The following is a 17082-nucleotide window of genomic DNA, read 5'->3' as shown; positions in this document are numbered from 1 at the left end:
TCGTCGCAGTTTATGCACTTTATTTCTTTCGAGCATTCATCACTTTCCAGGTGTGCCTTTTCGCCGCAGGTTCGGCAGCGTTCTTCTTTTTGCAAAATTTACTAATGTGCTGATACTCGTAACACCGGTAGCATTGCGTTGGTCGGGGTAGTACTTTTCAGTTCTGCAGACGCGGTATCCAATTTTCAGTTTTTCTGGCGGTGAAGGCTGGGAGAACGTGAGAATCACGACTCGGTGTTGAATTTCGTTTTTGTCGTCGCTCATTCTGCTGATATGTTTAACTTCAGTCACACCTTGTGTGCTTAGGTTTGTTCTTATATCGTCTTCAGTATCTATTGCGAGCTCCCGACAGACAACGACAGCGCGGGACGTATTCCGTTTGGTATCCCAGCTGACGGTGATCGGTGTTCCATCTGCCAATTCCTTCATGTTTTCAACTAATTTCCTTGCATTTTTCTCATTCAGAATTACGGTCAACGAACCTTCTTTTCTGTTTAGCCAAATATCTTCATAACAGCAGTATGTCTCGATTTACTTTGTCACGAGAAATATGCTGTGCTCGGTTATTGATCCATTTGTTTTCTTCAATATCACATACCTATTTTGATTGGCACGATCGGGGGGAAACAACCCCCCGCTGCGCGTCCCCATTGTCACACTTTTGTCAGCTATGCGATTTTCACTGTTCACTCGTCACTCGCGGTGTATGGGCCGATACGTGGTTTGTAATTTGAGCGTTGGTTCAATTCGATTTATCGCTGCCTTCGCGGTGCACTACTTAGGTTGAGAAGCGGGTAATTAATTACGTCCGTTCTCAATGACGATCGCGGGAGTTATGACTTAAACGGTAAATCGCAGTGGGAAGCTGATTAGTTATATCTCGTTTTAAATACTGGAGTCTGGAAAAAAATTTCTTATAACTAAGGAAGGGTCAAAATCTCACTGTAGGTGGATTAATCTGGGTTTTTCCTGGACATTTGAGTAATATAATTGTCAATGTGCCATTTACCGTTAAATTCTTAAAAATCAGAAGCTGAACTTTTGTCGTACATTTACACGTTAGGTTTTCTTTAAACAAGTTATTCATTATACTGTTATTACAAACAAGTTATTTATTATACAGTAAAATTCAGACCATTTATTGTAAATGAAAATTGGAAATCTAATTTTGAGGTGAAATCGATAGCATTATGCGTTTTATTTCATTAAGTTGTCATTATTTCAGACATTTTTTTTAAATCAGTTAAAACGTCTCCAGATATTACCCAAAGTTTTATATTATTACCTAGTTACTGTGCTGATATCTATAAATTATACATTGAAAAGTGGTCAAAAATTAAAAAGGTAAATCTAAAAACCAACTCAACTATAATACATTTCGGTTTTTGACCCTTCAATTACCTGTATTTACGATTTTATGGTTTATGGTGAAAAAAAAAAACTAACATATGTGTATATATACTTGTGCATGATACTAATCTTTTTTCGCTTGCTTTTCATATGGTACATGCTTGCCGCTAACTATGCACGGGTTGCTTCTGTCCATCTGGGTAGAATTTATTTTATGCTCCACCAACTAACGAAACAGGATTTGCGAGTTTTTGTCCTTTCCGAAGATTTGCTTTCTTCCCTTTCCATGCTTTCTTCCCTTTATCTCAAGAACAAAATAAAAAAATCCTTTGCTTCTGGTCTACCGGGTCAGATGAAAAAAAAAAACCAGCTTATACTTTGATTTATTTTGCTGATTTTCTAATAAAACTTTTTCTTCTCTCAACTTTTATTTTACTGCTGCGCCGCGTTCGTGTTTTGACATCGCTTGCGTACCTGGCGACGTTTCCGAACAAAAAATAATCTAATTTCGCAACTCTGCGGCACGCTGCGCGACTACGTGCTTCGGAATAATTGAAAAACTACCCGGTGCACTGGACGGGGACGGAAATGCTGCTGCGGCGTAAACAAAAACATCAAACAGCACCCGAGGTGGACAAGGTAGACAAAATGGTGCTGATAGTGGTGCTGTTCGTTGTGATCGCCGCCCTGGTGATGGCATCGGCGGTCTATGTGATTTTTGTGCGGCACCGGAAGCGCAACAGCGGAGCCCGCCAGATACTGCCGGAGGATTCGGTGTGTGGGGCGAGCTACCCGATATTGAACGGGCACACTACGATTCAGGACTTTATCGAGATGACCACTTCCGGGTCGGGTTCAGGTGAGTGTTTGTTTGCAGTATTTATAAACAAAATTTAATGAATAGGTAGGTTTAGGGCCGATGCCCACGTAGCGTTTTTTTCAACGCTGCGTGCACGTGGCGTTGAAAAAACACAGGTGTGCATCGGTGCGGCCACGCTGCGTTACCGCTTTTTCCGATGCACACATGCGTCCTTTTAACGCCGTGTGCACGCAGCGTTGATAATACGCTACGTGGGCATCGGGCCTTAAGGCATGCATTTTCGTCTTTTCGTCATAGTCTCGAAAACCAATTAAAGGAGATATTTTTTGTCGAATTCATCCTTACCAAATCGTAAGCTCAGGAGAAACCCCTACGACGATGGACGGAAATACCTACCGTTCCCCTGCAAATGTCGGCGTCGAGTAGAGTCTAGTACGCTGAAAACAATCTTCACATGTTGAGGTCAAAATTCGTATTTGTTAAAATTCATTCAAAGTAGTGGAGTTGAGTGGAATACAATTAGTATCGATGCGCTTCAGTTCTTCTAGAACTTTTATTCAGTTATATGAGCAGAGCACATTGTATTAGTATATAAGGGCTGTCCATATACCACGTGGACGTTGAGGGGTGAGGAAAGTTTGGTAAATGTCCAAGAATTCTACAATTTTCTGAAAATTTAAAAGGGCTATATTGTCCTCGCTGGGGGATGGGGGTATCTAAAAATGACCCAAACCTATCCACGTAGTATATGGACAGACCTTTAGTATGCTCGCCATATGACAGGTGAAGACCATGAAGATGTTTTACCTAAAATAGGAAACGATAGTTCAATAATCACCCCATTTCAATATTCACACAGAAGATTTATAATACCGTGATGTGCCCTAATTTCGCGCGCGCCCTAACTTCGCGCATTATAAAATCATTTATTTTTTTTTCAATTTTTAGGTACCAGTCAAAATTGAAAAATCTGGAGGATTACAAAATATCATTGTTGTTGAATGTTTTTCACGAAAAAATTTGAAAAACAAACTTGGTTTAGTACACCAAATGAAATTATTTCAATTTGATCCTCCCATCGACCGCCATATTTGCTTGTGCTTAGCACAGCGACAAAGAACATGACCCAAGTAAACAAATGATTTTACTGTACAAAACTGGCTGGAAATATTTGTATCCATTATGTTCTGTTGGATATGTTTATTCGTCATTACTATTGAAAAGTGTAAAATTTTATGTATTTTGTGTTTATTTAGACTTTCGCTTTGTGAGCGAAATTAGGTATATGAGAGTAATTATGGTGCCTAATTTCGTTTATTGTTGTTGCGTAGTTTCATTTGCAACATTCTGATGAAACAAAAGCAATATAATACACAGGACAGTTTTACACTGAATAGAACCCGAAAAGTTCATTCCCATACGCTTTTTATCTAATTTTCAGGCGGATAACCACCGACATCGACTAATGTTGATTTGAAAAATCTTATAGATCAGTGCCTGCAATAGCTACCATATCCGATGTGTAAAATGAGCGATGTGTAAAATGATGCCAAACTTAAGATAAAACTACAGCAGCTTTCCGATAATGTATATAATATTGAAGATGTCTTGTATAAAATACATATTTGAAGATGTCCTATGTAAGAGATAGCGGAATTTAAGACTTTCTTTCATGACGTCTCGAAAATTTGAACTTATTTTATACACCAGCTAAACATTGCTCATACCATGCCTTTTTTTCTTAAAATATGGTTTATATTTCAGAAGAAAACGATATTTTAGGAATTATGACTTGTGTCAACTAAAATTCATGAAGAAAAAACTAAGCAAAGCTCCAGGGTCGAAATATAGGTACATACCATTTCGACTAAAGAATGGGTCACTGACGGCTGTCTGATACCGTTATCTGCATATTTTGAACAATGGATGCATGCTTCTATTGGTCAATTGAATATATTTCATCAAACCAATAACGATATTCAATTCCAAACATGAGCGAAGTTAGGAACATTTTTGCGCGAAATTAGGAACCTATCCTATTTTCTTGCGCGAAATAAGGAGCATACAACGGTTTCGGATTCACACTCCATTTTTTTTAAATAGCAGCAAAATTTGCAAGTAACATTTTTTTGAGAACCTAGAATCCTTCTACTACGTGATGCAGTAGCAAATGTTTCCAAATGGCCACTACATGTTTTTTAATGAACGTTTTAACTTCGTCAGGTCTTAAGTACGCGAAATTAGGGTACTTCACGGTACTTCTTCTTCTCCAAATAATCGAGTGTATTTTTATTTCTATCGAATAACAATGGATCTAGATTCCAACTAAAACTTTGTAGGCTTTTTAACTGATTGTTTATTTCGTATTTCCACAAGTTATAATTTTAAACTTCTCTACACACTTAATTTTTTTACCGGGATCTCAGCAAAATGTTGAACTTTTACCGAGACTCACACAGCCGTGCCCCAGCAAACATGTTTTTTGCCGAGATTTCTGTTAAAATTGCTGAAAATCAGCAAATATTTGGCCGAAAATCAGCTAACAAACGTCATTTTTGCTGAAATATCAGCTATTTACTTTGCTGGCGCACGGCTGTGCGGATTTTTGCCGAGCTGCAGAAATAAAACTAAGTGTGTATACCTTTTGAATATGTATTAGGGTGGCTCAAATTAGTATGGGAAAAACTTTTTTAATTTTTTTAATGGGCCACCCTCTTATTCGATTCTATTTGATCCCCTGATGCTCTGGACAAAATTTCAGCCAAAACGGTCAACGCTTGGGCGGTGCTAAACTCGTTGGAAGTTTATATGCAAAAATGTATGCAGAAACATCCAAAAACAGTGAATTGCAGTTAGACAGCACAACTTACGATGAAGAACTGTGATACTCATTCAGATCTTGAAGAATTTAATACAGAATGTTATGCAGAAAACCGCGAGAAGTTTAGAGTTTGCCCGGCTAAGTTATCAGCACTTCTCTGAAGCGGGGTTTGAGCAAATTTCGTTTCTTTTACCTTTGAAAAGAAATAAATTCACCCCTACAACACTCCAGTAAAAAAATATCTTTGCCTAATAAACTCTAATCTTCTCGCGGTTTTCAGCATAACATTCTGTATTTAATTCTCTAAAAATTGAATGAGTATCATAGCTCTTCATCGTAAATTGTGTCGTCTAACTACAAATGACTGTTTTTGGATGTTTCTGCATACATTTTTACATACATATAAACTTTTAACGAGTTTAGCACCGGCCAAACGTTGACCGATTTGGCTGAAATTTTGTCCAGAGCATCAGGGCATCAAATAGAACCGAATAAGAGGGCGGCCCATCAAAATATTTGAAAAAGTGTTTTTTGAGCCACCCTAATATGTATCTTGTGTGTCAATGGATATATGCCCAGGGAGTCGGAGAATGTTTTCTATCCGCAAAAATCCTAGACTGAGGGCCGCTAATCGAACTTGGCATCACCGAATTAGCTCGCAAAGCTGGCTGGAAACTTTTAATTTAAAATGTGCTTAAAAAATGAAAACATTGCGAGTAAGAGCAGCTTGTACATCTGTTATTTATACTTATACTTAAAGTACCTTGCTTATCAATCAAATCTATGTTTGTGAAAAACGGTGGATTTCATCTGGCGACCCTTTTTTGCGCGGTCTGCAATAATCGAGTTTTTAACGTTATTTATTTCGAAGAAGTTACTCGCGAATAGGCACCATGAGCACACAGAAAGTCCCCCCGGATGCGTTCAAACAAAATGCGGCCACCGTGAAGGCTCAGTTGACCTCCCAGAGCTACTCAACCACAATCTAATATCGACGAGAGCAACCAGTTTGAGATACTGCAGATCAATGATATTTCGGATGAATTCGAAATGCAAACGCTTACTCAAAGTCCTATTGCAACAAGCCAGGTGCCCAAAGTAAAGAAAATTCGTGTCACTCCAATTTTGATTGTCAATAAGACAACCGGGCAGATACGAGAGCTGATGTCGAAAATCAGTATAGCACAAACCGAATACCAAATGAAGGCGTTCAAAACGGGTGTACAACTACACTGTGCGGGACAAGAAGGTTATCATAGCACCATCAAAGCGCTCCAGGACATTTTGTTCCACACCCACACCCCTGCCACCGAGCAACCAGTGAAAGTTATTCTATCGGGTCTGCCGGTCTACGAAATTAACGAACTGGAGACAGAACTTACTGCACTTGGTGTTATAGCACTTCAAATAAATCTGTTTTCGCGCAAGGCTGATGGTCTGGATGAAAGTGCGCTATATCTGCTCCACTTCGTGAAAGTAGATGTTAAAGTATTGGAGAAGCGCAAGGTAAGATCAGTCTTCAACGTCATTGTGAAGTGGCGCTACTATGAACGTCGACATACAGACCTACAGACCGCTTTCTTTGCAATGTCACCATTGCAGCGACTCAGGCATGGTATGCGGAATTGTAACATTTGCCCACTATGCGTCAAGTGCGGCAAAAACCACTTTCAGCTGAGTGCCAACTTCTAAAGAAAGCAGATTTGGAGCATGTTGACAAAAACGAAACACATAAATCGGTGAGATGTGCCAATTGTAGCCACAGATAGAAAAAGTTGTTGAACTTTACACGAAAGTAATTCACATAAAGGGAATGCCTAAAAGAGCGTAAATTTAAACGATATTTCTGCCTGAATGTATGCAATTTCTATTGCATTATGTCACTTTTAATATGATTAATGCTATAGATATTGGCATAATGCTATAGACATTGCATATATTTAGGGCGAACTTGTTGGAAAAGATCCGTGTACGCCCAGAATAGTGTAATTTTCCACGTCTTTATTTTTTACGCGCTTCTTAGTTTTTATTATTTTTTCCTGTGCGGTCAACAAACTTTCGCGGCTGCCCAACTCCCCAAAGAAGTAAACTTGTCATAGATAAGCTACTACAACTTCATTCCTTGTCGTGTTTCTGGACGAGCCGGACGTATTTACATCCGTGTCTCATCACGTGACGCTCTTTTAATCGGTGGAGTTTTTTTTCCCCCACGGTCGGTGTTGTTTTTATATCGTTAGTTGCCTACGCGAGTTAAAAGTTAGTTAGTCACAAGGTGATCTATCCAGCCGACTAATTAAGGAAGCGAGCTGTCTTTAGCAATGCTATTGCAGTCTCGTGAGAAGGTGAAGTTTCTTTTTTTTCTGAAAGCATTACTGTGACGACCAACAGCAGCAAAGTCGCCGTCACGTAAAAAGCTACCTACTCGGTGGAGTAGGCAGCGAACAGGCTAAGTACAATATTGTATCCCATTGTCCCGTTGAACTCGATTCATCCACACTTCAGTGGTGCCGTTTTGTGTTCTGCCTATAGTTAGGTACCGGTGGATTACAGTGGGCCAAAAAGCGAAAAAGTTCGCCTGAAATATTATTAATTCATTTCGCTTTTTCTGTGTTTTGGTGGTTGTTTGGTTATTATTATACCGTGGACCCCCGATAATTTGAACGGCACCTCATTCACATTAACGGGGTTCATTTTTAGTTTGAACTTCTGGTTACTCTATAAGCATCAGAAAAACTGGTTTCTGGCTGCTCTCTTCGCTGGTTTGTTTTGATTCTGCGTTCCATTTCACGATGTTCCATTTTTCTTCTCTCGATTCCACGTGGTAAATGACGTTTAAACCATTTTTAATTTGAACGATGTTCAAACCAACGGGGTTCAAATTAAAAAGTGTTCAGATTAAAACGGTCATATTACCGGGGGTCCACGGTAGTTAAATCTTATTAGTATTTTCTCATATAATTTTTTTTTATTATTATTTTGGGGATTTTGGGTTATATTACATGGACGAAGAAAACGGAGGCGAAACGCCTCCCACAGACAATGTCGTTCGTATCGCGATTCTACCAGGCTTCTTCGCCTGGGCCTTGGGTTGTTTACTTTCGGCAGAAAGTGAAAAGTATTGATTTTTAGGAATCAAACGCGACTTGATCGCGTCGTTTTCCGAAAACTGATTTTCATCAGATTAATCGGAACAAACTACGTGTAACCGCACCTACATATCAGGATGCAAATGCTGTTGCAAAAGACCAACTGTATAATGTAGAATATTTGGTTTATATTGCTCCTCGCGAGAGGTCGAAATTGAAGGCGTGATAAACGCAGCGAGCCTGACTTGTACGGATGTACTTGCAGGAAAAGGTCGCTTAAAGAATGCCTACAATCTACTGTGGATATTCTGGATTGCAAGGAGTTGCATTCCAGCTGTCATGGTAGATGGTAAAAAGTGTATTCCAAGTCAGGTTCACTTCGGGTGACGTTCGCCGGTTCGATTCTCCCAAAATATGTAGATATTGAAAATATGTTATTTCCGGTGCGTCTTTTGTGCCGAGGGTGTTTAATTGTACCAACTGCAAACAGTTGGGGCACACTGCCAAGTTTTGCGACAACAAGCCCTGTTGTAGCAAATGTTTTGAGAAGCATAGGGAGGAGTCATGCCAACAACAAGCTACAAAATGTGCTTATTGTGGTCTAGACCCTCCCCATGGTTTGCAAGAATGCCCGGTGTACAAGAAGCGGTGTACAAAAAGTTAAGCGTTCGTTAGTACAGCGCTTTAAGCAGTCGTATGCAGAAATGGTGAAGTCGCAAGATACATCCGCAACTGCCAACGCAACGGCTGCTATTTCAGCTGCCGTTCAAGTAAGTGATTTTTATGATGTCATTTACAGACGAATCGGACTCTGACGTAGCCGATATGGATGATTCTGCGGAGGTACACGTACCCGAAAAGAGGAAGAAACTGTCTTCCCCAGGATTGCGCCGTAAGAAAACAAAAATCGTCCCTAAAAAGCTTGCAAAAATTGGATGGTAATGGGGATTATTTAAAATCCGAAGCAGTCTGTCTACACTGCACCTTGTGACCCATGTTGCAGTAAGACATTCCCGCCATTAGCCTAAAACTGATGTGTCAAGGAAACATCAGACAAGAAATATCGATGAGCAGAAAAGTGCTACTCGCACTTCCAAGAAAAGAATCTCGTCAAGCGAGGACTGATATCCTTTAAGGACCTTGTGGACCGTATTTTGAAATTATTTAATGTACCCAATTCAATGAGGGCAATTATTGACATCTTTTTACCAACAGTAGAAACATATCTGAAGCAATTGACTGTTTCATGGCCCCTTCTTGCAGAAATTGTATCTTTCGATGGATAATACGGCCAATATAGAAGATACAATCACTGTGCTACAGTGGAACTGTCATAGTCTAAAAATAAATTAGACGTGTTCAAGTTTTTGATTCGCAAACACGATTGCGATATATTTGCACTCAGTGAAACATGGCTTTCTTCTGAAGATGAAATCAACTTCCACGATTTTAACATTATTCGCCTAGATCGGGATGATAACTATGGTGGCGTTCTTGTGGGGATCAAAAATGTTACTCCTTTCTACAAAATTCCCATCCCAATTGTAAATGGCTTGGAAATCGTCGCTTGCCAAGTAAATGTAAAGAATAAAGACCTTTGCATAGCTTCAGTTTATATTCCACCAAATGCCTCGCTTAGTCGTCGACATCTTTGGAGCGCAGTTTCGCTTCTATCATCCCCAGTTTTAATACTGGGCGATATGAATGCACATGGTACTGCATGGGGCGAAACCAGAGACGATAATAGAGCGCCAATTTTCTATGATTTGTGCGACGATTTCAACTTGAATATCTTGAACACAGGTGAAGTAACTCGAATAGGACCTTAAGGTCAAGAAAGTCGATTAGATCTGTCTTTATGCTCAAAACTCACTATCATTAGATTGTACGTGGAAGGTAATCCAAAGATCCCCATGGTAGTGACCACATGCCGATAGTCACCACAATCAAAAATGGCTATCAACGATCAGAGCCAGTTCAGGTTCCTTTCGACCTCACGAAGAACATTGACTGGCAAAAATTTGCATCGGCGGTAAAAATTGGTATTGAGTCAACTGATATTCTTCCGCCACTGGATGAGTATCGATTCCTTACTGAGTTGATTCAAAAAAGCGCACTAGAAGCTCAGAAACGACGCGTTCCAAGTACATCTGTCATAAGAAGACCAGCCACTCCTGGATGGGATGATGAATGTACTAAGTTGTATTCTGAGAAATCTGATGCCTTCAAGGCCTTCCGTAAACACGGAAGAATACTTGAGGTTTGAAAGAAAGCTCAGAAATCTTCTTAAAGCTAAAAACGTAGCTACTGGCGACGTTTTGTCGAGGGACTATCACGAGAAATCTCAATGACAACACTTTGGAAAACGGCCCGCAACATGCGAAACCGCACTTTCACCAACGAGAGTGAAGAATACTCAATCGATGGATATTCAACTTCGCAACAAAGGTCTGTCCAGATTCCCGTACCAGCAGAACCGCTATTTCGAGAATCAGTCACTGATCCTGGTTCTTTGGGTGAACCATTCTCAATGCTGGAACTTTCTATGTCTCTTCTTTCATCAGAATAACTCTGCTCCGGGATGCGATAACATCAAATTCAATCTTCTGAAAACCTCCCAGATATCGCAAAGACGATTACTTGACCTGTACAACTGTTTCATGAGTACAACATTGTGCCACCTGAATGGCGACAGGTCAAAGTAATAGCTATTCAAAAGCCTGGGAAACCAGCGTCTAATCACAATTCATACCGACCGATTGCCATGCTATCGTGCATGAGGAAATTATTGGAGAAAATGATCCTTTCAAGAATTGATCATTGGGTCGAACAAAATGCATTACTATCAAATACTCAGTTTCGGTTTTCGAAAAGGTAAAGGAACAAATGATTGTCTAGCGTTGCTCTCTTCAGATATACAGCTGGCCTTTGCGCATAAGGAGCAATTGGCTTCAGTTTTCTTGGATATTAAGGGCGCTTTTGATTCAGTTTCCATAGAAATACTGTCGGCAAATCTGCACAGTAGTGGATTACCCGTTATTTTAAATAATTTCTTGTACAACTTGTTGTCAGTGAAACATATGAACTTTACTCTCGGCACTCTGACAACTTCCAGAAATAGCTACATGGGCCTTGCCTAAGGATCATGTTTAAGTCCCCTGCTTTACAATTTCTATGTTAAAGATATTGACGATTGTTTGGAAGAACAATGCACACTTAGACAACTTGGTAGATGATGCCGTGATCTCGCTAAGAGGTTCATGTGCAGAAGTCCTGCAAAGACCATTACAAAAGTTCCTAAATAATCTTACTGTTTGGGCCAGACATTTTAGGGATCGAGTTTTCACTGCAAAAACTCAGTTGGTTGTGTTTACTAAGAAGCGGTACCCTGCTCAACTGAAACTAAAGCTGTTGAATGATAACATAAACCAATCTTTATCTTCAAAATACCTTGGGGTCTGGTTTGATTCTAAGTGTACCTGGAAAACCCATATTGATTATTTGATAGAGAAATGCCGAAAAAGGATTCATTTTCTACGTTCTATCTCCGGAACTTGGTGGGGCTTTCACCCGGAAGATCTCATCAAACTATATAGAACGACTATTCTCTCTGTTTTTAGAGTACGGCTCTTTCTGCTTCCTCTCAGCAGCTGAGTGCCACCTGATCAAATTGGAACGAATTCAATATCGTTGTTTGCGTATTGCTCTTGGCTGTATGCATTCAACGCATAACATGAGCCTGGAGGTGCTTGCTGGAGTCACTCCTTTAAAGCACCGCTACTGGGAACTCTCACTTAGAATACTGATCAAATGTGGAACAAGTAACACACTTGTTTTAGAAAATTTCGATAATATGCTTGAACTGATTCGTCAGTCAAGATTCCTGAGGGTCTACCTCAACTACATATCGACAGATCTTTGTCTTCCATGTTATAATCCACCACGAGTTAGCTTCATCAACGACAGTTCCTCCATTGAATACGATCTGTCCATGAAACATGCTATTCAAGGAATACCAGATCATCTTCGAAATCTTTCCATTCGCCTATTTTTTCCGAAAAATATGAACATGTCAATTGCAACAACAGATATTTCACTGATGGTTCTCGCATCAACGGATCCACTGGCTTCGGTGTCTTCAATGTAAATTCAATCACCTTCCGAAAAACTTCAGGAACCGTGTTCGGTTTATGTTGCTGAGCTGGCGGCAATTAACTTCGCTTTGGGGATAATTTCGAACAGCCCGTAGACCATTATTTCATCTTCTCGGATAGTCTTAGTTCTATCGAGGCACTCCGGTCGATGAAACCTGTTAAGCACGCATCTTACTTTTACAAATATAAGAGAGCAGATGCGTGATTTGGTCGAAAGATCATTCAAGATTACCTTTGTATGGGTCCCATCCATTGCCTAATCTATGGCAATGAGAAGGCGGACTCGCCTAGCAAAGGTGGGCGCACAGGAAGGTGAAGTTTATGATAGACAAATCTGAACAACGAGTTTTTCCCATTAGTCCGTCAGAGTACTCTTCAAAATTGGCAAATGATTTGGTCAAACAATGAACTTGGATGGTGGCTATTTTCCATAGGTTCCTAAAGTTTCTGCGCGAGCGTGGTTTCCAGGAGGTGAGGACTTAGAAGTCCCGAGGAGGGCTTTATCCGCACGGGATGTCGAGCTTTATGTCCAATCACTATTCACTCAAAACGGACATCTCTATAGAATAAAGCGCTGGTCGATAAGCAATATATGTAGGTGTGGAGCCGGTAATACGATTGACATCCCGATCCACGTAGTTTGCAGTATTGCTCGGAAAACGACGCCCTCCAGAGAGCAACTTCTGGATACCCTTGTGGCCCGAGGTAAAACAACCCTACATGGAAAGTAAGAAGTGTTTTGGGGGATCGCGATGTGGTATATATACGGGCTATCTATGTCTTTCTTTACGCTCGTCTGACATCAGGAGTCTAATATTTCATTTTTTCTTTCCAAGTTTTTTTCTTTATTTTGTCTTATTGTTCCGTGTACCATTGCGAAGCTCCTGGTCACCCGGAAGATGCTCCCTGACGAACCACTAACTGGAGCACGACAGGCTACACGCTACAACGTTTTGACGTCAAATACCGGATGAGCAGCTGAAAACCCAAAACCAGAAATCCCAACCCTGTCCATCCTGGAAATTACGCAATCTAGCAGCCTTGAGTCACCACGAGTATACTTGGTCAATTAGTACCACTTTCTACCCTACTAACTGTTAATAATAATGTGATATAGTTTTTAAATATCATAAAGAGTCTCAAAACTCCGTTAAAATTGCATTACACGCCTGAGCCTGTCAAATAAATGCAATAGATAAAAAAAAAAAAAGCTACTACAACTTATGTACGACTGATTTGTGTTACTCGGGTCGCAAGAACTATGTTGGAAAATTGACACAAATGCGAGCCGAGCGCAGAAACGTTGCCCACCCACCAGAAGGACTGAACCATGGTTCATAGTAGGAGATCTGAATGCGGGTCACCGCCATTGGAACTGTTCGAAGGCTAACAGAGCAGGCACTTCATTCTATCAGAAAGTCAGCTAGTCGTAACTTCTTTATTCATTTCCCGGGGCCCTGCACTTTCCATCCCGCTGGTCGCGGTCGTACGTTAGATCTAACACTCTCCAATAACCTACTGGACATGAGTAAACCGGTCAGTTTCAACGAACTGTCATCGGACCGTGCTATAACTGACCACCATAAATCTGTACAACGAAGAACAGATTGACGTAGTTATTGAGCACCTTACAACGACCATAACAGCAGGTGAAGCTATTTCGACTTTGATCGCTTAGGGTAACAAAGGTCGACGTCAGTGGTACAGTAGAAAAGACCCCATCTATCAGGATATAGTAACAGCGCTGTACCGTATGATTCGGGAGAAGTGCGACCAAACCAACTTCCGCAAGTTCAAAGAAACCCTGAGCACACTGAGCAATAACCGCGACGCCCTCTGGCGTATTACTAAGGCGCTGCGGAACACCTCTAAGTACAGTCCTCCCTTGCGACAAGGTAATAATAATCTCGCCTCTTGGGCTGAAAAAGCGCAGCTACTAGCCACGAGCTTTACAAAGGCACAGTCCAATCAAATGGCAGCTAATCCAGTAACTGTTACCGCGATGAAGGTCCATCCATCCATGAACATCCTTGGCTAATTCGTCTGAAGGAAGTTGCTCAAAAAACTGCACCGATTTTGCTCGCCAACATCTGCTTCTGCTTGAATCTTAACGCGACAATTCTTGACCATATGCCCTTTCTGGTGTCAACGGTTGCATTTTCCAGCAAACTTCCTGAACTTCTGCTTGTTACCGGAGAACGTCGCCGGTTTTTTCCTTATATACCGTGGACCCCCGGTAATATGATCGCTTTTAATCTGAACACTTTTTAATTTGAACCCCGTTCGTTTGAACATCGTTCAAATTAAAATGGTTCTAAACGTCATTTAACTTACGATGGAATCGAGAAAAGAAAATGGAACATCGTAGAAACGGAATGCAGAATCAAAACAAAACCAGCTACTAAGAGAGCATGTTTTCCAGAAACCAGCGTTTATCTGATGCACCAAATAGAGTAACCAGAAGTTCAAATTAAAATGAACCCCGTTAATTTGAATGAGGTACCGTTCAAATTATCGGGGGTCCACGGTATACTCTTTTTTGATTCTTCTGCCAAAAATCGTTCTCTCACTACTTCCAGCGTCAGCTTTCATTCCCCGAAATTCTCTAAAGTCTAAAACTGCCGCTAACCGCAAGTCGAGCACATCTGTATAGGCCCATATACAGATGCTGCTCGACTTTCAGTGCTGCATCTTTAATCACTAGTGGATCGTACGTCTCCTGAAGGGTTACAAATAATTGAGACACCAAATCGCTTTCTGCGAACTTTGCTTCATCAGATTTCACTTACTTAGTTATGGGTCCTGAGCGATATCCAGCTATCGCTTTCCTGTTGCCAGGTTCAGGAATTGCAGAAATCGCTCTCAATAGACAACGAACAACGATAAAAGAGAGGCAAAAAAAAACTCTTTGAGATCATAACAGAGTCCACGAAAACAAAACTATCGCACTTGCGCCTATACAAGTTGGAAAAAACTGATTCGGATAGGCGAAGCCCCCACCGGGGGGTTTGATAAACATGCTGTTCTCGCTAAAAATTTCATGTTGGGGACCATATTTGTTTGCACAGCTGTGTAAAACAAGTTGAAATGCACCATCAGAACCGGTGCCCCCGCAATTGGGGCTAATTGAGAGAAATTTATCATGCAGACTTAATTTTTTTTACCGGGATCTCAGCAAAATGTTGAACTTTTACCGAGAATCGCACTGACTTCGTGCTCCAACAAACATGTTTTTTGCCGAGATTTCTGTCAAAATTGCTAATAAATCAGCAAATAATTTGCCGAGAAATCAGCTAACAAACCTTATTTTTGCCGGAATACTCAATTCAGCCTTATTTATTTTACCTGGCGCACGGCTGGCGCGGATTTTGCCGAAACTGCAGAAATAAAAACTGAGTGTGTGGGTGGTAGCCCCCCGAATCAGTTCATTATCGTAACAGCTACCGAAAAACATGTCTCACGGTATGCTACCTATCGAGAGTGTAAACGATGCAGTAGTTGAGCGGATATCATGGGGTCAGCTGATCGACTCCTGGGGCTTTATTCGATTTCATGCTTTGGACGGCTGTTTGAATCTCTAGCAGTGATGAAGCTTCGGTAATGACGTGTGTTATACGTCGAATCCCTGAACAGATCGCCTGCCGAGGTAAGTGGTAGCCTGGCTGGCACTTGAAAAAGTTGTTCAAGTGTCTTGAACTCAGCGTTTCCAAGCATGGTCGGTTACGATCGGTCAATAACTGACCATTCGCGTCTTTCCACGAACATCGTTGCATTCGCTTTCTTCGCCCTTGCTTAAGCGTCGTTGAGATATCGTAGAGGAGGCGAATGTCCCCGGTTGCTGCGGCTCTCTCCTCTCTCCTCTCATCGGCCAGAGAGCCCGCCCACGCTCGCGTGTCCCGTCGACATGAGCGTTTTACTTACACGCTTAAAGTAAATTACACATCGCATGAATAATTTTCACACATGACGACGATGACACGAGAGAATATACAATCTGTGTGAAAATTATGTGTAAGACACGCTTACACGGTCGCTTTGTCGTAATGTCTTTTATTCTTTAATATGTGTAGAAACTTTGCTTCGAACTGTCAAGACTCTTGATTGATATACCGCCATGATGGCAGTTTGCGTCCAGCATACACCGCAACGAAATGACTTTTCTGTGGATTTTCGTTATGTGTTTTTCGATACGATACAACTAAAATGTGCGACTATAAACATCGCACTTGGTTTGGTCATATCGAAACAAATCGGGGAACTCCTCTAGAAATAGTATAAAAATGTTGCGATAATTTACAATTTACATGAAAAATATAATTGAGGGAGTTGGGTCCCGATTTTCCGGAACGCTCTCTCACTGTGTGAAATGAACTCATCGGAGGAAATCGTTCACCGTCAATTACCACTTTTCAAAATGAGTAACATGGCAGTTACTCATATTATGTGTTGTTCAGAGTTAGGCTTACGTTTGTGTAGACGAAAACACAAAATTGTTATCAGACATGACTTTAAGCGTGTACTTCTCCAGAGACGAGTATCGTTGACGGAGCTATAAGACTTTATGGCTCCACTGGTTTTTTTGATTGCTCTATCGCGGCTTTTGGCTTCTCTTTCGCTCCTCGACGATCTCTCCCTTCGGTCTCATCAGTGATCCATTGTTTTCTCTGGGTTCGCAGTTCAGCTAAATTATTCTCACTGGTGACGATAGAAAGGGGCGATTCTTGATGGCAGTCCATTGGTCTTCCACGCTGCCACCTCCGGAATATCTGCAGCACGCGTCTCCATTTCTTTAACGAAGGACCGTTTCCCCGTGGCCCAGTCGGCGTGTGTTAAATCGCCGTCCAACTCTTT

The 17082-nt window shown here is 41.0% G+C and overlaps 1 protein-coding gene across 1 annotated transcript in view; it reads left to right on the top strand.

The window, feature by feature from the left end:
- LOC134213603 (TGF-beta receptor type-1) overlaps window positions 1-17082 on the top strand; it is a 226765-nt gene that overhangs the window by 196775 nt on the left and 12908 nt on the right. The window contains 1 exon segment of the mRNA XM_062692814.1: window positions 1973-2209. Coding sequence (XP_062548798.1) covers window positions 1973-2209 — 237 coding nt within the window.

The sequence above is a fragment of the Armigeres subalbatus genome, chromosome 2 (genome assembly GCF_024139115.2).
Source record: "Armigeres subalbatus isolate Guangzhou_Male chromosome 2, GZ_Asu_2, whole genome shotgun sequence".
In the NCBI taxonomy this organism is placed as follows: domain Eukaryota; kingdom Metazoa; phylum Arthropoda; class Insecta; order Diptera; family Culicidae; genus Armigeres; species Armigeres subalbatus.
The sequence above is the reverse complement of the archived record's forward strand: the minus strand, read 5'-3'. Positions and strand labels throughout refer to the sequence as shown.